General features: G+C 47.9%; 1 protein-coding gene across 3 annotated transcripts; it reads right to left on the reverse strand.

Moving 5' to 3' along the window:
• Positions 1-4,686: 4,686 nt before the first annotated feature.
• Positions 4,687-21,921, reverse strand: LOC118845487 (carnitine O-palmitoyltransferase 2, mitochondrial-like). Of its 3 annotated transcripts, none has more exons than XM_036753405.1 (5): positions 21,675-21,921; positions 15,317-15,397; positions 14,711-14,817; positions 9,521-10,744; positions 4,687-6,000 (listed from the first exon to the last, which is right to left on the reverse strand). In XM_036753405.1, the coding sequence occupies exons 1-5, from the start codon at positions 21,872-21,874 to the stop codon at positions 5,669-5,671; spliced, it is 1,944 nt and encodes a 647-aa protein (XP_036609300.1). In that variant the 5' UTR covers positions 21,875-21,921; the 3' UTR covers positions 4,687-5,668. The 3 variants fall into 3 exon arrangements, with proteins under 3 accessions (XP_036609300.1, XP_036609299.1, XP_036609298.1); XM_036753404.1 differs by having other exon boundaries at positions 9,521-10,798; positions 21,675-21,897; XM_036753403.1 differs by having other exon boundaries at positions 9,521-10,822; positions 21,675-21,897.
• Between the last annotated feature and the right edge of the window lie 542 nt (positions 21,922-22,463).

Consider the following 22,463-nt stretch of genomic DNA (forward strand, 5'->3'; position numbering starts at 1 on the left):
TTTGAGAGCACATTGAAGCATAATTTTTCTTTATTTTTCTTGCTCTTCTTGTTGCAACATGGCTAATGTGGAAATATGTTTTGTACGATTTCACATGTTTAATGGATGGGGGAGGGGCAGGAAGGAAGGAGAGAATTTGGAACTCAAAATTAAAAAAAAATAATAAATAATACACTTACTTTTTAAAAGAAGTTTTACCCTTAAATGCCCTCAGGGTTGGCACGGTGGAAAAAGTATTGGCTTTGGAGGCACAGGAACTGCCTGAGTGACAAGTCCTCTCCCAAGGCTTTAGTTTCCTCACCTGTCAGATGAGACAGCTGGACCAGACAGCTTCTGAGGCTCTTTGCAACTCCAACTTTAGCTTACTTGAGTCTTTTGTCAAGCTTTTAATACAGCTGTTTCTCTTCCACTGGTTCTTACTATTTTTATGAAGAGATACTCTTCATAATCTTCTACCATCCTCCAGGATATTTTACAAATGATTAAACATAATAAATTGTCATTGTCTAAGTAGATTTAGTGTTTGCTGACAGAAGGAGTTTCTTGGTTCTTTTGCTCTCATTGTGGCAATTAATTTGTGTTTGTTAGGAAATGCTGATAGCCTGTTCTTTTGTCCATTTCTCATTATTGGCCTCAATGGCTTGTTTAAAATGGTCAGGTTGAAAATGCCTTAATTATGCAACATATTTTCTTCTCATTTCACTCTTTCTTCAAATTTGGTTTTGCTTTTGATCTTTGCTCTAACAGGTTGGAGATCTGACCATACAAAGATAGCAGATTCAGAAATGACTCCCTTAATGTTAATCAGTAATTTCCTATCTGTTAAAATACATTCAATTGAAAGTTTTGTGATTTTATTTTTTTCTTGTTAGTCCCAAGCCTCCCAACACTCTTTTTGAAGACAGTGTCCATGATATATGGCCTCAGGCCTCAGGCCTCTCTTGTTTCTGAACTTGTTGAAGTCCATCTGAACTACATTCTTCAATATTTTTGGTACCCTCCCATGTGCCTCATAGCCAAAACTTCTAGCATAAGAGAACCTGCTAGAGCTCTTGCTGTCCCAACTGGTGAGTACTTCACATGGCCCACTATATCTAGAAGACCCCAGCCATGCTTCATTTCACTCCTCAGCCGCAGCTTTCCAATTCTGAAGCCAAAATCGGACCATTGCGACCACTGCTCCTGGAAAGGATGTGTCAACATTCTTTCTCTCATGACTCTGTTTACCATTTCTATAACTTTACAAATCAAAACACTCCTCCCTGACCACAGTGCCCATATGTACATTGCACCCCCATTAGAATATAAGCCCCTTGAGACAGGAGCTTTACTTTTGTATATGTAACTCCAGAATACTTAATAAATGCTTCTTTTTCATTCATTCATTCACTAGAATAGTTTTTGAAAACCCAAGGGGACCTCCATGAATGAGAATTGAATTAATTTATTTTATTGTAACCCTTGGCTCAAAGGGCCAATTGCATAGGACTCTCTCCTCATTGGTGGAGATTGATTACTCAATGCCCTCTGCCTTCATGAGAGCTGGAGGGCAAAGAGAGCCTGGTCCTCTGGCTGCCAGCTTCCAGAGATAGAGATGTCACAATATGGAGTGCATGCAGTCAGAGCCCTCCGGCCCTGGGCCAAGGTTTCTTATCAGAAGCACAAAATAATCTCCCCCAAATCTAAATGAAGAGTAATAGACAAGAAATGAACTGGTTGTGTTGACTATTAGCTAGAAGGGAGATAGTTTTTCTAGGAGATGAAAGAATTCACTGGTTCCTGTAGGAATGGCTTCCTCCAGAAGAGACAGAGAAGAGGGGTTGGCTGGATGCCACTAACCCCAGCATAGGAAGGTCTCTCTTGCCTGCCTTCCTCAACCCAGGTGTTGCAGATCAATACCTCCCCTAGACTTCCATTGGCTGGGAGCTCCCTGGCATGGGTCCTATCCTGAGGCTTGCTTCTGTTCTTTCCTCTTCTCCTGGTCATTGTTCTGCTTCCCTTCTCTAGTATCTTCTGCCCTCTCTTTCCCTTCAAGGCCAAGGGTACTTTAAGTTGTCTCTCCCAGGTAAAGTCCAAGACCAAAGGAATTTAGGGAATGGTGGAGAAGTTGACTGGGGCCAGTTCCCTAAATCCAAATCCATGGCCAAGACTCTGAATAGGGCCCCAAAATGAGTTATAGTCACAATTTTTGTATTTCACATGATCTCAGACTTGGAGGGGTCTCAAAGGCCATCTGTTTTAATCCATAGCTTACCAAGAATCTTCTCTAGACATTCCCAATAAGTGGCTATCCAGCTTTTGCCTAAAGACCTCCAGTAAGAGGGAAGCCATTTCTTCCTGAGCCAGTCTTTATACATCTTTAGATGGTGGGAATGTTTTCCTTGTGTACAACCATAATGTGCCTCTCTACACAACAAGGCAAATCTCTTCAAGTATTTGAAGCCAGATCTGTCCCTTCTAAGTCTCCTGTCCTTCAGAATAAAAAGTGATGGCCCTGGCTCCTGATTCTCCAATGACACACCCTCTTGGCCTCTCACTTTCCTGGTTGCATTCCTCTAGAAGTCTCCAGGTAATCAATCTACTTCCCAAAATGTGGCATCTGGAACTGAGCACTAGACACTGGGTATGTCTGACCAGGGCAGAGTCTATCTGCCACTTCCTATGCATGGGACCAGCATTAGCTTTTGGAGCTATCATATCTCCTTTTTGGTTCACATTGAGCTTGCTGTAACTGTAACCCACAGAGACTGCTGTCTGGCCATGCTATCCCCACCCATCTTGTACTGGTAAAGAGGACCATAGATCTGACTAAGCTCATTGAGCAGAGGCTCAATAAACTCTAGTAGCTCCCTATGGCTACTGAGCAAAATACAGACTTTTCTGTTTGGCATCAAAAGACCTTGATTCATACGCAATGGGGATACACTAGAACCTGTCCCAATAAATATGGGTGTAAAGTAAGGGTGCTCACTCTTCCTCCTCTAATTTAATATAGTTCTAGAAATGTTAACAAAGAACAAGAGAAAGAAATCAAAGGCATAGAGAAGGTAAAGAGTAGACAAAATTATCCGTCTGCTTATGATATGACAGTTTATTTGGAAAATCCTAGAGAATCAGCAAAGATATTAATGGAGACAATTAAAAGTTTTAGCAGAGTTGCAGGCTACAATACAAACCCTCAAAAATCAACAGTATTTCCATATAATAACAATAAAACACAAAGATTAATTTTAGAAAGGGCAATTTCATAACTACAAAATGTGTAAAATATCTGGGGATTGACCAACTAAAGTATATAAAAGTCTTGTATACATTCAACTACAAAGTTTTCCTTAAAGAAATAGAGAAAAACTTAAATAGCTGGAGGAATATTCAGTGCTTGGGGCTAGGCCATGCCAATATAATAAAAGTGACAATACTACCAAAATTAAGTTGCATGTTTAACACCACACCAATCAAATTCCCATGGAGAAATTTATAAAACTCGATAAAATAATAACAAAACTCATTTGGAAATACCAAGGGAAATGATGAAAAGAAATAGGGACAAAGGGGGAAATAGAACTTTCAGATCTCAAACTGTTATAAAGCAGCAGTCATCAGAACCATCTGGTATTGGTTAAAGAATAGAGAGAGAGGTCAATGGAACAGTCTAGGCAAGGGAAATTAACAAACAATGGAACTCAATACCCCAGCGTCAATTTCTACTGGCAAATATCATGAGGAGATGTCCTCTCAAAGCAGCCCTGTTCAAGGATGCCTCCCCCTACACATATTCCCATTACTAGTCTGAATGATTTTTCCTTTAATGTTAGCTAAGTAGGAACCATATAATAGTTTATCGACTGGGACTCCAAAGGTTGAGGTTATATGACTCACCCAGTTACCGCCAAGGAGAAGCATCAGGAACTATAGCCCCGAATCATCACCCATGTGACTGGTGGGCCCTAATGTCAGGGAAGCATTCCAGTCATGTTTTGAGGGTGTTTGAAGGGAGTGCTGAGGCTCAGAGGCATTTGGGGTAAAGTCCATCATCCCGGACTCCCAAGAGGGATAAGCCCTCAGACCCACAGGGCTCTGAACTCTGGGCTTCTTCTGTAAGCACAGGAGGCTTCTTAAGTTTCACCAGACCCTCTGTTGTGAGGAGGCAGGGAGGGGATTCCCTTCTTCCCCCCATTCTCCCGAACCTGGAATCAGATAACTTACCCAGGGTGGCCTGCACTGGGAATGTGGTGGAGACAGGCTTCTTTAACTTCCAGCTCCCTCATGTGATGACTTCTGTTTTCATCTGTGGATGAGCTTGAGCTCCCTGAGACCTGGACAGAGTGGGGCCTCCTCTGGGCTACATGGGAAGGAGGAAGAAACTCCCAAAGACAGGCATGGCCTATCTAAGGGGGACAAGGTGACCGGAAGGGCTTGCTTATCAACCAAAACATGGCACCAACTCATTCTTTCTGCGTCTCCTCTCTCACCTTAGCCAGCTTGTAACTGGAGAGGAGTGGTGGAGCTAGTGATAACTATGATGGAAAGAGGAGGCCCTCAGGTGTCTGGTGCCCCAAACAAACAAACAAACAAATCCACAATTAACTAGAACTCTACTGAGCAAGAAATCAACTGAGTAAAAGCATCAATTTACCAAAATATTCTCAGTGCTCCACTTGAAAAAAAAATAGACGAATGACAAATCCAGTTGACATCAGAGATTTATTTAAAAAACAAAACAGAACAAGACAGGATGATTAGGATGTGTCCTGTGCTTTCTTTCTATTCAGCTTGATCTTTGACACTATTGGCTACACTGCTGTGTTCAAAGAGACAGTTTCCATACTGTCCACACTCAAACTATTATTGTGTAGGTCTTTGTCATTAGAGGGAGAAAGAATTCTGTTCAGTGGGCTCTGCAGGACACCCAGTAGGCTGAGAGGTTTTAGAAAGCCTTTGAGTAAGAGTTGAAGGAAAAAAGTGCTGAAAATTAACCCAAGCATCCCAGCTAAATTCAAGTTTTATTGTGAGAAGAGATTTGAAGACAGATTTATAGACAGATTTAAAGATATGTAGATGGATTTATAGACTGATAGATAAAAGATGGTTGAGTAATAGATAAAGGGATGGATGCAAGGATGGGCAGATATAGGTACAAAAAAATGGAGAAATCTCAATAGACCGAGCTGATGTAGATGGCCAGGGAGAGATACTGAGGGACAAATACATACCCAGATGACAGGTGGGTAGATGTAAAGAGAGAGATATAGAAATAGGTAGGTGATAAATTAGTAGCTGATAGAGACAGACAGATGATTGACAGATGCTAAATGACAAGATTGTTATATCAACAGCTTAACATAGATTAACATAGATGACAGACTGGTAGATAGGAACAGATGGTAAATGACTGAGCTAGACAGAGAGACAAATAGAGAAGCCACAGCTGGGAGAGAAGAGGGAGGTACAACCCAGATAGATGAGCCCTTTCTTAAATGACCATATGTATGGTCAAACATCTATTCCTGAAGGTTGGGAAGCCTTGGAATATATGGCCAGTGAGTTGCAGACAACATTTCCCTAGCTCCCAACTGAGGTTTTTGGTCTTTGTAGACCTAGGGAAGGGCTCCAATTCCTCTTTAACCTAACAGCTCCCGTGGTTCATTTTGTGGGAGGCCAGGAAGAGCTAATGTGTAATGGGCTTGCCTTTTAAAATAACCACAATCTTTTCCAGGCTAGTTTTGAGGATCTGGATGAAGTCCTGGAGGTTGTAATCAGAGCAAGAGGAGATATTGAAGGTGATGCTGTTATCCTGTACAAAGTAAGTGATCCCAAAGCCATCAGGCACTATGGGCATAGAAGCCCCGAAATTCAATGTCGGGTTGAACAGATGTCTTGAGAAGATGAAGCTGTGATTGAGCTGACTGTAGGCAGAGTCAAAGAAGATATTAGGCAAACAGCCCTTTTTGGTGTCAGCCAAGATCCGAAGAGCAAGCAAGTGTCTGTCAAACCCTTGACCTGTGAAAACGACCAAAATGGTGGTGGCATTTTAGCTTGGGAATGGCTCTGGGACTAGCCCCACCCACCCCTTGAGGTAGCGCAATGACCTTAGGCTAGGCCCTCACTCTCTCTAGACCTCAGGTTCTCGAGGTCTAAAAATTTAATGAAAGTGTTGTATTGGATGGTCTCAAAGGCCCTTCTGACTCCAGGTGCCGTGGTCCATGATCTAACCTCAGAATTACAGTCTTAGAAGAGAGCTGGCTTCCAAGACCATCTGGCCCAACTCACACCTGAATGAGAATCTCCCTGACAATGTGCCCCAAGAGTAGTCATACAACCTTTGCTTGGAGGAGCCTGCCACCTCCCAAGGTAGCCAGCCCCATTTTGATTTAGAACAGCTCTCATTGGCAGGACATTTTCCTGATATCCAGCTTAAAATTTCCTCTTTGCAACATCCACCATTGCTCCTATTTCTGCATTTTGGGGCCAAAATGGACAAGTCTAATCACTTTTCCATGGGTTGGCCTTTTAAATACTTGATGATAGATATCATGCCCCTCCTCCCCTACCCCAGTCTTCTCTTCTCTAGGCTACACACCTTCCTATAACGGATTGTCCTAGGCCATGATCCCCAGGCCTATCACTGTCTTGGGGACCCCACCCCGCTCTGGTTGCCCTCCTGCTTGTCCATGAGGTGCCCCAAACCGAACACCGCATTCTAGACACAGTCTGATAAGGTGGAGGATGATGGATGGAGCTCTCATTATTTCTCTCATGTTGGACAATGCTCTAACCCTGTGTTTGCTTTTTTGGCTTCCACATCTCATTATTGACACCACCAGACCTTTTCTGGACCACCTGTGATTCAGCCACACCTCCCCTCAATGAATCTGAGTTTTTTGATGCAAGCATCTCATTTTGCATTCATCCCTATCAAACATCATGCAATTCTATGGGGTTCCACATTTCAAGCCTGACAAGCCCTTTTTGGATTCTAACTGTTGTTTACATGTCTGCCATCCTCCCTAGCTCAGTCTGCCATCTATAACTTGATTTACTTGATCCCACGGAGACATCCATCACAAAGAGCCCAGAATATTCCATTGGAGTGAACTCTTCCAGTTGGCGTCAAACCATTGGTGACCATTCCTTTGGTCTCGTGCTAAATCCATTGAATATGGTTTACCTTGCAATTCTCTATCTCATCCACAAGTATAAAATTTCAATTCCAACCTACTATGTGCAAGGCCCTGTGTTAGCAGCTTGGGTACACAAACAAATTGACAAATATTCACTGTCAAGAAGCTTGAATTCTTCTGTGCTGGGGGCAAGGTGTGTATGAAATACAACATGTAAAGAGATAAATATAAAGCAGTTTGAAGAGAGAGACAGTGGTAACACAAAGATGAGGTCTCTGAGTTGAGCCATAAAGAAGCTAAGACAGAAGTGAGAAGTGGTTGGATTCCAACCATCAGGGCACAGAGTCTTGACAGAACTAGTATGCTGAGTTTGAGAAACACCAAGAAGCCAAGTGTGGCTGAATTACTAAATGTGTGAAGAAAAGTAAAGTTTAGATACACTTCCTAGAGCCAGACTGAAGGGCTTTGAATGCCAAGCCAAAAAGTTTCTATTTCATCCTAGAGGCAATGGAGAGCCCCTGAAGATTCTTGGGCAGCATGTATAGACCTGTGCTTTTGGAAGACTATTTTGGCCACTCTGTGGAGGCTGGATGGAAACAGAGAGTCCAAGGACACTATTGTGGTAGCCCAGGCAAGGAGGGTGTGTGCGTGAAGAGGCTAAATGTGAGAAATGCTGTGGAAGTAGAATTTACCAGGTTTGCCAACTGACCCAATCTGCAGATGGGGGAGAGAGAAAAGTTAAGGATAACCATGTGACTGTGAGCCTGGGTGATAGGAAAGACATAGCACCCACAGCAAAAATAGGAAAGTGTGTGGGAGGGGCTGGCTAGCTTGGGGGAAGTGAATGAGAGACTCTGCTAAAAGCTTTGCCTAAACCTAGATAAACCCACATCTATGGCATCCCCTTGGCCAGCCAACCTGGTAACCCTTTCCACAAAGGAAACCAGGTTAGTCTGGCAAGGTGTGTTCTTAATGAGACTCAGCCAGCTCTCTGTGATCACTGCCTCCTTCTCCTTTCCTAGGTGCTCACTGACCCTCCCTTTAATGATGGATTCCATAATCTTGGCGTCAGTCACCATCAAGCTCGTTGTCACCTCCTTTGTAGATTCCATTCCTGACCTTCTAAAACAACATATCAATCTCCAGCCTTCCTGTGATTCTCTTATTCTCTGGGATCTTTGAAAGATCAGTGACAAAAGCTGAAGAATCACATCTGCTGCTGTTCTAAGGCGTCCTTTATCTGGGTCTGGGGATAAACTCATTAAGGGAAGTGAAGGGGTATTCTCTTCTTATCTGCTTATTAATCTTGTGTCTCAGCCCCATGCATTTCCAGGGTCATTGTTCTTGGCCTACAAAACAAACACTGCAAGTATTTAAAAGCTCCCCTTCCTTCTGTCCTTGGTGCTGAGCAGGCCTGGCCAGAGGAGCGGTGGGGGTGACACTTATGGCCTGCTACAAAACACCTTTGAGAATATGGGAGCATCACGGTTCATCCACAAACTCCCACAACTTTTCCTCTCCCTCAGCTGTGTGGTAGAATCTCCTTTGGCTTCCTAGGAGTAAACTACTGCTCTCCTCCCCATCCTCCTCAGCTCTTTTCCAAGTCCCATTACAACCTTTCCTGCCCTTCCATTGTTCTCTCTGTGCCGCCCATCCCTTCTGGACCTCTTCCTTCCATGCTCCTTCCATTAACTTGCTTTTATTGAGACCTGCGTCTCCCCAGCAACTACAGGCAATGCCTTCGAGGGTGTTCATCCAGTGGGCAGGGGGTTGGACAAAAGGACCTTTCAGGGCTCATGTGACTCAAGGATTCTGAATCTAGGACCTGCTGCCTGGGTTGTCTGGTCTTTCTTTCCCTGTCCACAGGGCCGAAGAGGAAAAGCTCTTTGGGGACTCTTCAGATACTCCTTTGCCTTCTTAGTAAAGTCCAAAACTCTTCTGTCCAGTGTCCGGCACTGAAGGCCCTCCTCAATCTCATCTGCCTCTGTGCTCCTGGAACTTACAGTTTTCTGTGCCCAGAACACCCTGTCTTCCCCTCTGTTTAAAGTCAAATTCAAATGCCACCACCTCAAAGAAGTCTTCCCTGACCCCCTCACTGATAACCTTTGCCCTCCCAGCACCCCCACAGCAGTAGACTGAGCAGGCCAAGAAGCGACCTCCCCCTTAGACTTCACATCCATGAGATGAGAGCTCCCCCTTCTAGGAATGAGGCTCTTAACAACCCTTCCCCCTCATTCCTCCTCTCTCTCATCGCTAGATCAAAGAACAATACTTGAAAAAGAGAGCTGAGGGCTGAGCTGGAGGTCAGAGAGGGGCAGGTGGGGGAGTTTTGGCCCTGCTCAGGACACAGTTACCCAGCACAGCGACCCTCCAGGAAGGTAACTTGCAGCAACACTCACCGTGGGTAGCTTCCTTGATCAGCTGGACGTGGTAGGTGGAGCACCTATACAGCATGCCTTTGAGCTCATCCACACTGTGCTTGGAGGGCTCCTGGAAAGCCAGGGAGCATTTCTTGGTATGAATGGAGGTGGGGCGGATCACCTCTGTCCGGCCATGTTTGAAGGCAGCTGTACTGCATGGCTCGTAGGAGGACACCACCTGGCCATAGAGCCCAAGGAACGCCATCTGAAAGGCGAGCTGGATCATGGCATCAGGGCTCACACCCTCCTGCTTCAGAAAGTGCTTGCCCTCCTTCTCAAACTGCACTAGCTTGACCGAGAAGTTTCGCGCCGCTGTGTCGTAGTTGGCTTTGGCGTTTGTGATGCCCTCCCTCAAGGAGTCATTCAGATGGAAGTGGAGCTTCTTCACAGCCTTGGAGGCATCGGTGGCCACGGGGTCCTCCCGGGGCTGGACAGCGGGGGCCTCTGTGCTATCTAGGAACACCTCCTTCATGAAACGCAGCACGGTCATGGCATCGCCCCATGAGTGCTCAAAGTTGATGGCTGCTGAGCCGTCTTTGGTGAGGATCAGGTTGAAGGACTTATCGAACCAGCGGTTATGCCCGTTGCCAAAGAGCATGATCTGGGAGAAGTGATCAACATCCTGCACCAGCAGGTCATCCAGGCACAGGCTGAAGATGGCCGTCTCCACCTTCTTTAAGGCTTCCCGGTTGCCATTGGCCAGGAGCTCTTGCCTCAGCTGTGCCCACGTGTCCCGTTTCTCAGTTGTCAGATAGGCCAAAGGGAAGTCAGGCATGGGGCTCTGGTCAGAGAGTATGTACTTGAGGTTGGCATAGATTTCTGAGGTCTGGATCATGGTCCCATTGCTCTGTAGGATGTTAAAGATATAAAAGTTCCCATTCCTTAGCACCAAGAGGTGCTTGGCCCTCTCATCTGTGTGAAGTGTATCCCGTGCAAACTTGGGCAGCCGGCTTGTACTGAAAAGCCTGAAGTTCTGTGACATGTCCATGGGGTAGACATTAAACATGGAGGCTATCTGGCACACAAATGACTTGGGGATCCAGCGGATGAACTTCTCGAAGAGCTCGTTGTCGGTCTTTTCTGGGTAGAGGTGCAGCACCTCAGGCTCCAGGGTATGAGTTCTGAAGGCCCTCAGGAACCGGATGATTGAGATGGTCATGTTGGTGGCACGAGTGAGCTGGTCATTATACTCCGCTTTGGGGTCTGGTTGGAAAGCCAAGCCTACGTTCATGTTAAACGCAGGTGGATTGCGACGGCCTAGATAAGAATTCAACCATACATCTAGAGGGAAAGGAGTGTTGAGAGGTAAAGATACACAGGAGACACCATGGGAAGCAGTGGGAAGGGAGTTGGACTGGGGGTGGGGGGTGGTTAGGAGAACTGGGCTTTAGCCTCAGCTTCACCACAGAACCTCAGGCAAGTCAGTGACCTCTCGGGGCCTTGGTTTCTTCCTCTGCAAAATCAGGGGTTTGAACTCAGCAACACTGGATTTAGAGTGAGAGGATCTGAATTCAAATCCCCACTCCAGCAATTACCACCTGGATAGACTCGGGCAAGTCAATTTCCCCTTTCTGGGCCTCAGTTTTCTCATCTGTAAAATGAGGGGAATCGGATCAGACCTTTAAGGTCTCTCCTACAGTCTCTGAGATGCCTTTGACTGTGGGGATTCAGAGTCCGTGGTGTGTAAGGTGAACTCCATCCCAAAGTCAATTGGAGGGGAAATCTTTCCTCATAGGTGGAGATGAAGGCCTGGCCTCATGTGAGGGGCTCAGCCAGTAGCCTGCATGTCTTCTCTCCATCACTTCAAGCCCCAAGTCACTTGGGGACCTTCTTGCTTCCAGCTTCTAAGAGGCCAAACAGGAATGGAGGCCTGGTGTGCTCAGGCCGGGCACTCATCTCCACCAATGAAGAGAGAGACTTGTATGCATGGGCTTTCGGACGGGCTACCTCAAGTACCCAAGGGCAGGAAACACCTGTGGTGGTCTTTGTACCCCCAAGTGCCCATTGCGGAGACTATTATGGCATTCGTAAACATCATGGAAATGAAAGTACTACCTTCTGATCTGCGAAGCTCGTTACAAATACAATCGCATTTGAGCCTCACAACCCTGGAGGGAGATACTATGGTCATCCCCATTACCATACAGGGAAAGAAACTGAGGCAGCGGTGAAGTAAGGTGCCCAGGGTTACTCAGCTAGTAAACGGTCTGAGGCTGGATTCAAACTCATAGCTGCTGGACTCCGGGTCTAGCACTCAGTGCGCTGTGGTGCCCCCTAGTGGCCTTCAAGTACACTGAACTTGGACGTCAGGAGTACCTCGATCCAAATCTCACCTTTCACTCCCTATGATACCTTAACTTTTCCAGGCCTCAGTTTTCTTATCTATAAAATGAGAATTGGACACAGTGGCCTCTGAGGTCCCTTCCAGCCCCCAATCAAGGTGTTTAATACCTATTTATTGAACTGACATCATGTTCATTCGATTATAAATATGGGAACTAAGTTGTTATTTAGGAATCATTGTTCTATTGCCATGGATGTTTTCTGGCATCCCTTTCCATTGTATGTGTACACATGCATATGTGTGTATGTGTGAGAGGTGGGGGAGGGAGGGAGAGACAGAGACAGAGAGACAAAGACAGAGAGACAGAGAGAGACAGAGAGACAGAGACAGAGAGACAGAGAGACACAGAGAGAGAGAGAGAGAGAGACAGAGAGACAGAGAGACACACAGAGAGAAAGAGAGAGAGACAGAGAGACAGAGACAGACAGAGACAGAGAGACAGAGATAGAGGGAGGGAGAGAGAGGGAGGGAGAGAGGGAGAAGGGGGAGAGAGAGGGAGGTAGAGAGACAGAGAGAAAGAGAGAGAGACAGAGAGACAGAGACAGAGAGACAGAGATAGAGGGAGGGAGAGAGGGAGAAGGGGGAGAGAGAGGGAGGTAGAGAGACAGAGAGACACACAGAGAGAAAGAGAGAGAGACAGAGACAGAGAGACAGAGAGAGAGAGACAGAGATAGAGGGAGGGAGAGAGAGGGAGGGAGAGAGGGAGAAGGGGGAGAGAGAGGGAGGTAGAGAGATGCTGGGTCACCAGAAGTCCTTCACCATCTGGCTTTATCTTCTCTTCCCAAGCTCCTCCCAAGCCAGGGCTTTGGCCAGAAGCAGGACATCCATCCCCCAAATAACCCTAATAGGGAGAAGGCAGATAAGGCTGGTGTCACAATTCAGTTGTACTTCACCAAAAGCACTTTTCTCAAAACCACCTGGGACATAGGTATTGTTACTATTGTCTTCACTTGACTCACGTTCTGTCAGCCCTGGGACTCAAAGTGAAATCTAGGAGTCTGGCCACAAGATGCTGTGGGGGTGGGGAGGGCAGGGCTAGCACCCTTGAGCTGTAGACTCTATCTCTTCTGGTTGCCTGGTCTCCCTCCCCTAGAAGGACATCCAGAGGGGTGGAGAAAGTGGAAACAAGCCCACGGGGCAAAGGTAAAAGCACTGGCAGGTGGTCAGGCAGTTGAGCTGAGCTTTCATCACTTGTTGTCTCAGCCCCCAAAGGCACAGGGAGGCCTCTAAGAATGAGGGGCAGACATGTCCCAGCATCCATGATCTGGTGCAGTTGCTGGCTGCTGGTTTATCTTTTTAAAAAACAGCCTAATAAGATTTATTTCATTTGGGTACACAACACCAAGTTCCCTCCATTTGTTCAGGTCAGGTCACTGTTGAATTAAACCATCAAGCTCCCCAGCCAGAACATAGGCAGGGGGAGGGGCACCCAGATAGCAATGAGAGATAGTGCTTTCCACTGTCTAATCAGCATGTACCCTTTGCAACATGCCCATTCAGGCCTGGGCTCAGCGGCTGACTGGGTGTATGGCTCTATAATACAGGACAACAGGAAATAGGACATCTGTTGGTCTCCATCTATTAGTGGGTAGGAGGAGATGACCAGGGTACTGTTCTAAGCCAGGTGAACAAGCATTTACAAGTACCTACTATGTGCCAGGCATAGTTCTAAGCACTGGAGATAGAAGGAAAGGCAAAACAAAGCAGTCCCTGCCCTTGAGGAGTTTCCAGTCTAGCAGGCAAGACAACATACCGACAACTATATCCGGACAAGATACAGAAGAATAAAAAATCTCAAGGGCAGGCAGTGGGATCAGAAAAGGCTTCTCACAGAGATATCAGATGGGAGCTGAAGGGAACTAGGGAAGCCTGGGAAGGGAGCAAGGAAGGCCTGGGGCACAGCCAATGAAGGTGCTCAGAGAAGGGAGAAGAAGGCTCCCCTTGCAAGGAAAAGCAAAGAGGCCAGTGTCACTGGACCACAGCATGCATGCGTAAAGGGGCTGGGGTGCAAGAAGTGTAGGCCAGGAAGGTAGCAGAAGCCTGTGATGAAGGCTTTAAAAGCCCAACGGGGTTTTCTCTTTGATCTTGGAGGTGACAGACAGGAAGCTGCTGGAGTTTACAAATAATTTTGGGGGGGGATGGCCAGACCTGCACAGCAGGAGCATCCCTTTGGTGCCTGGATGGAGGATGCGCTGGAGCCGGGAGAGGCGAGGAAGGCAGACCCAGCAGCAGTTATGGGGGCAGTAGTCCAGGGGTGAGAGGATGAGGGTCTGGGGGCAGAGGGTGGAGCAGTGACAGGACAGGAGGAGAGGGCTGATGAAGGCTATGGCAGGAACGTGGCTCCCAGCCAATGAGCACTATTTTCAGTCTTCCTGAGGGTTGGTCCTTGTTATGAACGAGAATCTTTATTCAACCACAGGACATGCTGAGGAGTAGTAACTCCGGCAGACCTTCTTTACTGCTGAATAAACTCGGGTGCATGGGTTAGGGAGGCTCTATTTGCAGGACCACAGACAGTGCTGGATGCAGGCACAACCCAGGTTTCCTGACTCAAAGTCAGGTAGCTAGGGGGAGCCCCAGAGCCCTGGGCCTGGAGTCAGAAAGGCCTAAATTCAAATCCAGCCTCAGACACTTACTAGCTGTGTGACCCTGGAAAAGTTACTTAACCTGTTTGCCTCAGTTTCCTCAACTGCAAAGTGACATCCTGGAAAATAGGGGAAGAGGAGGGACAAGAGCTTCCAAGCCTGGCCCCTGCTACGAAGCCAGGGCCTTTTTAGATTCCGTCCTCCAGGGCTGCCTCCCCTGACCACATCATTGCCTCCTACCTGAAATATAGCTAGTGTGCTGACTGTGCTCGTCTTGAAACAACAGCATATCATGCAGCTCTCTGCCAAGGCCATGCTGAAAGTCGAAGCAAAATTCTGCTGTTCTCCTGAAATGATGGAGCAGAGTCTTGATCTGTGTGCTGGCCTTGGCCTGCACTTTCAGCTTCCCATCTCTCTGCTCTCTCTCTCCTCCTCCTTTCCCTGCTCCCACTTCCAACCTTGCCTGGCCTCAGCAGCCCACCCTCTTGCTTTCCCTTCCAGGGGCTCTTCTTAGGAAGAATCAATGAGTGGAGAAGAAAGAGGCCACATTGGACATTCTCTGGGCATTCTTCTGTTCCCTGGCACTGGCTGGCTGAGCTGTCAGTCAATGTAACCTCAGTCAGCTCTAGAAATCACCCATTAAAACTACTGCTAATCAACCTCTAATTCACCTGGAGTTGACCAATGGTTCAGCCAGCCAAAGACATTCTTGGAAAGGAGGTGTGTGGTATCCTCCCCTTCCCCCACAATTCCTGCTGGGCCCATGAGCATACAGTTCTCTGCACTCCAGCCTGGTCCTTATACAACATGGACAGTTTCTTATTTCTTGCTCTTTACCATCTATACCTGAATTGTCCTGCAGTTAACAGAGGTTTCTGTGCTCTCAGGTATCTTGCAATAGAGTCTTCAAGTCTGGGAATGGGTAATCTGAAGAAAAAACAGTCACATTAGTCCGTGTCCAGCCTGGCCCCAGGCTCTGGCAAGGAGGGGCTCAGGAAGGGCCCACCTGCCATCATGAGTCCCTGCAGGTAGTGGGGAGAGGGTCCCGAGGTGCAAAGGACCTCAGAGATCTGCTCGGAGAACCCCCTTGTTGTGTTTCACAACACTGGCATGTCCCCTCACATCCTCCTCCACACAAAGAACCAGCCATCCTTTACATCCAAGAAGACGAAACACAGTTCAGCAAAACTCCCCAACTCTTCAGTCAGGACCAGCGTGCTATAGTGCCCAACCTCTTCATTCCAAGAATGGGGGGAAATCTGTGCAAAGACTTGGAGGCTGAAGATGAAATACTGAGGAGGCTGGGCAGCAACGAGGGAAGAACATCCCCGTCTCTGTTCTTTCTGTCCACGCCTGGTCATAGTTGGTACCACTATAATTGCACAGCATTTTGTTGTTCTTTCCACTTGTGTTCCAATCACTCTGTTTTGCAGCCAAAGAAATTGAGTCCAAGAGGGGGGAAATGACTTGGCCACAGTCATATAGATTAAGCCTCTTAACTCCAGACCCAGCATTTATTGACCATGCCCCTCGGCAGGTGCCATGATCACTCTTTGAATGCCCTACTGACCAAAGGGGTAAAGTCGGGTCCTCCTAGCTGACGGCCCAGGTAACAACTGAAGCTGTTGCTACCAGACTCCATGGATGGAAATGGCGCTCAGTCTTTGCCTGCAGATGACATCTCTCCCCTGTATTACGAGCTGTAATAGAATTCTCCTAAATCTGGCACAGGCCAGCCCAACTTTGTGTCCCTGCAAGGTGGAAGTGAGCCCCCACCATTTCCAGGATCAGAGAAGATTTTAATCTGACACTCTGACTTGAAGGAGGAGGTGGCTGAGGCCAAGAAGAGCAGTGGTGCTTTGGTGGCAGAGCTGGCTGAAGAACTTGGTTCTCCTGACCCCACGTTTGGGGCTCTCACCAGATCGTATCTGGGGTCCAACTGCCAAACCCCAGCCACCCTGAGCATCAGAGTGGGTCTCCACTGCCCTGGGAAAAAGAAAGAGGTTTCCAGAAGCTCCTTGTAGCAAGCCGCATCTAGCCAGGACTGGTCAAGAGCCAACCACTATGCACAAGTGTGGAGGCTAGAGATGGAGTGACGAGTTTGGAGAACCCCAAGGATCTTCCTCTGTAGCCAGTCCTGTGCCCTTCCTAAAGATGCTGCATTTTTAGTCTTTTCATTTTAAAGTTAAGAAATGTTATGTAATCCATATTAATCAATATTGTTTTAGATTATTTTAAATAACTAGACAGTATAAGGTTGGAATATTCCTGTGGTATAGGAAATGATGAGCTGGCGGACTTTGAAAAACATGGCAAGACTTGGACCAATGGAGGAAGAGGGCATCTGCCCTCGGAGAAACAGAGGACAAAGAAGTATAGGATGGTCTTTCATAGATGCATGGGAATGTATATGTCTACATATGACAATGACTATGGGTGGGCATCTAAGTATATGTATGTATGTGTATGTATGTATGTATATGTATGTGTACATATGTATGTATGTATATTTCCACACTTAATTGTAGTCTTCTGGGGGGGAGGGGAGAAGAAAGAACAAAGTACAAATGTACAGCAGAGAACAAAGGATAACTTAGAAGGAAGCAAAGACAAGACGGCCAGCTCGGAACACAACGTGGACTTTTTATTTCATAAGCTTTCCTGAAGTGGAAGTTTGTTGCTGTACATTTTGAATCCTCTCTTATGTTCTGCTGTGTACATGGAAATGCTTTTTTTCCTTTTCTTATTTTATATTTAAGTTTAAAATAAATTAATTTAAAAAAGAAAGAAATGTCTCCATCCATTCTTCCCTGCCTGCTTCCTGCTGGCAGTGCCTAGCACTGAGTGCACACTTAATAAACACCAGTTGATTGACTTCCTGACTGACTTTCTGGACCTCTCTGAACAGGCTAACAATTGGACTGCAGTCTCGGTTGCACTTGGGCTGAGCCCTGAAACCAATTCCCAGCCTACCAGTTGGGAATCGTCCCTGGCAGGTGCCCCTTCTGATGGTTCCCCCAGCGGAGGCCTCTGGTTGCCTTAACTCGCAGTGTGCTGACTTGGAGGGATCTCACCTGGCTGCCAGACCTCAGGAAGCAAGTGGCAGGTGCTTAGCCAGAACTGGGCCAGACCCTGTGTCGACCTTATGTGGAAATTCTCAATGAATTCATGACCCCACTGATGGGGGCATCCCCTACATCCTGGCATCCATTAAATGCCTCCTTCAGTGCAGGGCCGTTAAGAATCTTAATTCTATATACTAGACATGCCTGTGTACACCCAAGAGATAGCGTAGAAACTCTTCAAAGTTACCAACTATTTTTTCTTTCTTCTTCCTTCCCTCTCCCCCCATTAACAAAAGAAAGAAAAACAAAACCCTTGTTACAAGTAAACGTAGCTGGGCATGTCCACACATGCTTCATGTGGCATCTATCTGTCCTCAGTCAGTGTCCTCTGGAGTCTCAGATGGTCACCGCACTGATCCAAGTTTTGATGTCATCCCGAATAGTTCCTTTCCCGGTACTGATGTTACAACCTATGCTCTCCTCCCATCACTGCGTCAGCTCAGGTGAGGCCTCCCAGCCTTCTCGGACACTGTTTCTTCATTTCTTATAGTGTGCCATCATCTGTCCATTCATTTTGTGTTGGATAAAATGTTGTCCAACATTTGCCCAAATGTTATTCTTTGCTGCCTTCAGGAGGGAGGCCTAGAGACAGGACAGACTGGGCTGGGGTGGTTTAGGCTTCCAAAAGTCCAAAGTGGGACTCACCAACTCCCTTAAGGAGAGGCCAGTGAGGAAAATGGTGCTGGGCAGCTGGCCTTGGCCAGCTGAGCAATGGCTGGAGGGAGCCAAAAGGAGGAAAAGTATCCACTGGCTGGGGACTACTCAGAAGGTAAACTGGGGGGGGGGGGCAGGGAAGAACATTTTCAGCTCAACTGCTGTAAGTCTCAGCTCATTTTCCCAGGGACAGGCAGTAAAGATGAGAGTTCGACTCCCAGAAGCTAGGGGGAAATGTTTACGTTCCTGTCTTGCCCCCCTTCTCAGTAAATATCTGTTTGTAAAAGCTAATTGGTGAACAGGTTAAACAGTATTTGAGAGCTAATCACTGATAGGTGAGACCGTGGATAGACCCCTGGACCTGGAATCAGGAAAACCTGAGTTCAAATCTCACCTCAGACACTTACTAGTTGTGGGACCCCGGGCAAGTCACTGAACCCTGTTTGCCTCAGTTTCCTCAACCGTAAAATGGGGGTAACAGAACCTCCCTCCAAGGGTTGTAAGGATTAAATGAGATGTTTGTTCAGTGTTCTGCAAACAAAGTATTACATAAGTGTTGTTCCTCTTATTACTGGTGACTGGTATTTGGGAGAACACACTGAGCCCTTAAGCCAATACCAACAGAAGGATGCTCAGCCTCTCAGGGATACCCGTGTAACCAGCTCTGAGTCCTCTTGGGATCCAATTCATTACTGTGAATGTGAGCTGGACTAAAAATGCCCAGAGCTTATCAAGGCCCAAAGTCAGCTCCGTGCTACCAGAAGGTCCCAGAGGGTCACAGATTAGTCTAGGGCTGGAAAAGGCCCATCAGGGCATCTAATCTAACCCTCTTGTTTCATAGAGGGGGAAACTGAGACCCATAAAGGTGACCCAGGCAGGCTAGAACCCAGGGCTCCTGACTCCAAGGGCCACCACTGCTTTCTACTGAACCACATGGGAACGGGAGCTCTCAGTACATACTCATGTTTAACAGGACTAGGCCAGAATCACTCTGTGCTTGTGCCCACACACCTTGTTTATCGCTGCCATGAGTCTGCCCTTACCCTTAGGGGCCCTGGAAGGCTCATATATTTCACAGAATCAAAATATGTCCAATTCAGTGAATCCTTATTAAGTGCCTACTGTATGCTCAGTGCTGGGAATACAGAGACAAAAATCAAACAGTCCCTGCCCACAAAGTTTATATTTTAAGTGGGAAAACCTAATATGAACTGATAAGGAAATACAAGCTAATGTGAGGGGGGAATCCTCCTCTGTGCTTCCCAGAAGGGGCAGCCCATGAGCTGAGTCTGGAAGCCAGGAATTCTAAGAGGCAGAGGGGAGCAGGGGGTGCATTCCAGGCACCAAGACTGGGCAACAGTCAACAGGTCCACTTGGCTGGGATAGAAAGTGAGTGAAGAACAGGGACAAGAAGAGAGAAGTTCAAACCAGAAACTGAAGATCAAGATTCCTCTGGGTGGGGGAGGTGGGGAGGAGGAGCAGCCCATGGGAAACAAGGAAGCATTCACTCTACAGGCCAGCAATCTGCTGCCCAAACTTAGCATTCCTTCTCCCGACCTGCTTTAGGAGGGTAGAGTGTTTGATGGTGTATCAATAGTTAGGCTGAAATCCCCTAGGATGAGGGCAGGAGTTGGAGGGGAGAGAAGGTCTGTGAGATGGGCATCAAACTCATTGAGAAAGGAAGGGGAGTGTCCTGGAGGTTGGTAGAGAACAGCCACCACCAGCATTTTGATTAGGTGTTAGACACAGACTGAGTGAACCTCAGGGAGGGAGAAGTCACCAAGTGATGACGGAATATGGTGAATTTGGAAGCAGCAATGGGGAGCAACGGACATTCCATCTCTCAGAGGCTGAAAGAATGAGGGAAAGTTGGGCTGGGGAGAGTCATCATGAGGGAGCCAGGTCTCAGTAAGAACCAGAAGATGGAGGGAGTGAGTAAAGAAGAAATTTAAGAAGAAAGCTTTTACCTATGGAGCAAGCATTCCAGAGGGCATAGTGTCCAGGCTGGACTTGAACTCAGCTCTTCCTGATTCCCCGTCCCAGTTCTCGGTCCACTTGTACCACCCGGCTATGCCATGGTGACTCTTAATTATCTATCAATAAGCATTTTATCAAGCCCTTTCTTTCCACCCCCCAGGCACTGTGTCAGGTACTGGGGATTCAGAAACAAGACACTGGGAGCTGCCGAGGACTTCAAAGGTCCCCTGATCCAGCCTCCTCATCCAACAGATGAAGAAACAGGCTCAGCCAAGAGTGATCCCCAGTCAGGTGTGCTGCTCAGGTCTGGGTGAAGTAACTGCCTCCTGAGGTACCTTCCCCATGAGAGCATCTGTGATGCTGTGGGGAGGCTGGGAATGGACCCCTGAAGCCTCTTCCAGTTCTGAGCCCTGGGATTCACAGCTTAGGACCACAGCTCTGGAGCTGGATGGCATCTAAGAGTCATTGAACAGATGAAGAAACTGAGGCTCATCAAAGGATGAGCCCTTGTCTACTGGAGATGCTATGTGGAGGATTCTTGCTCTGGTCGATCAATCAATAAACATGGATTAAACACCTACTATGTGCCAGGCACTGTGCTAAGTGCTGGGGATGCAAAAAGAGGCAAGAGATGGTCCCTGCCCTCAGAGAGTTTACAATCTAATGAGGGAGACAACAAGCAAATGAGTGTGTACAAAGAAAGCCAGATATAGGATACACAGGAAATAATTAACAGCAGGAGGGCACTGGAATTAAGAGGGCTTGGGGAGGCTTCCTGAAGAGGGTGAGATTTTATTTGGGATTTAAAGGAAGCCCGGGAGGTCAGTAATCGGAGTGGAAGAGGGAGAGCATTCCAGGTACAGGGGACGGCCAGAGAATACACCCGGAGTCTGGAGATGGAGGATGAGGAGGTCAGTGTCCCTGGATCCAAGAGTAAAGGTGGGTCACGATTGGGACAGATGCTTCTGGGTCTCCCCCGGCATAGATAGGTGGTGGGGAAGGAGCAGCTAGGTACAGCAATGGGCCTGGAGTCAGAAAGACCTGAGTTCAAATCAGACCTCAGAGCTGTGTGACCCTGGGTAAGTCATTTCACCCTGTCTGCCTCAGTTTCCTCATCTGTAAAATGAGCTGGAGAAGGAAATGACAAACTACTCTAATATCTTTGCCAAGAAACCCCCAAATGGGGGTCATGAAGGGTCAGACGGGACCGAAAAAAAATCCAGACTAAACAACAATGGGAGGGCTCCTAGGAGGGAGGCCCCCTCCTCCCTAGGCCACGCCCCCTTCCTGGCCCCACCTCCCACGGTAAGGGGTCCATTTAAGTCAGTAGTGCAAGGAGAGCAGGCCTTCTAGATCAAGCCCCGCCCCCTCCGGCCCCGCCCCTGATGACGGCCCGTCGTGGCCACGCCCCTTGGTCACGCCCCCCACGGCCCCGCCTCCCTCCTCACCGCGGCAGGCTGCCCTGGTAGTGCAGGGTGGGCACGATGCTGTGTACCAGGCCCGCGTTTTTGCTGCCTCTCTTGCTCCCTGTGTCTCCGCCGATGTCCCAGAAGGTGACCCCGAGACTTCTGAGCGGGGGGCGGCCGTGACTGCTGAGCTGAAGGCGAAACACGAACCGGAGCAGGCGGGGCCCCGGGCACAGCGCCATGGGGCCCGGCCTCCCGTTCCCCGCCCGTCGCCTAGGCAGCTTGGGGCGCCTGCGCAGTGGCGCCCCTCCCCCTCCCCCACCAGCACGTGCTGCCCGCTCACAGTTCCTGGGAAGAACCGCTCCTTTCTGCGAGGCACCGGCTGTCTGGGTTCACACGCCACGGCCGCTGAGCTTGCTGTCCGCTACAGCCCCCGGATCTTTTTCTGAACTCCTCTTGTCCCTGCTGCACTATTCCGTGTTAGACCGAATGAATCACTATGAAAACCATTTATTAAGCACTTAGCATGAAAACAGAAAAGCCTCCCGTGTCCTACTGGGCGGAGACAGTACATAGAAGAGAGTCCAGCTGCGGGGCGGATGCCTAGGCCCAGAAGTTCTAGGGGGCAGCCCATGGGAGAGGGCAAGGGCCAGTTCAGATGGCAGTGCCAGGGGCTGCCGCTGCTAAGGGCGTAGGGTGGGTGGCATCTCTAGCCCAGAGGATCTTAACGTGGGGACCATAAACTTTAAAAATGCGATGACTGTTTCAACGCAATCCGCTTCCTCTGTAACCTGATGTCTTTCACTCTGTTGCCCTGAAGTCGATTTAACT

This window comes from Trichosurus vulpecula, chromosome 4, assembly GCF_011100635.1.
Source record: "Trichosurus vulpecula isolate mTriVul1 chromosome 4, mTriVul1.pri, whole genome shotgun sequence".
In the NCBI taxonomy this organism is placed as follows: Eukaryota; Metazoa; Chordata; class Mammalia; order Diprotodontia; family Phalangeridae; genus Trichosurus; species Trichosurus vulpecula.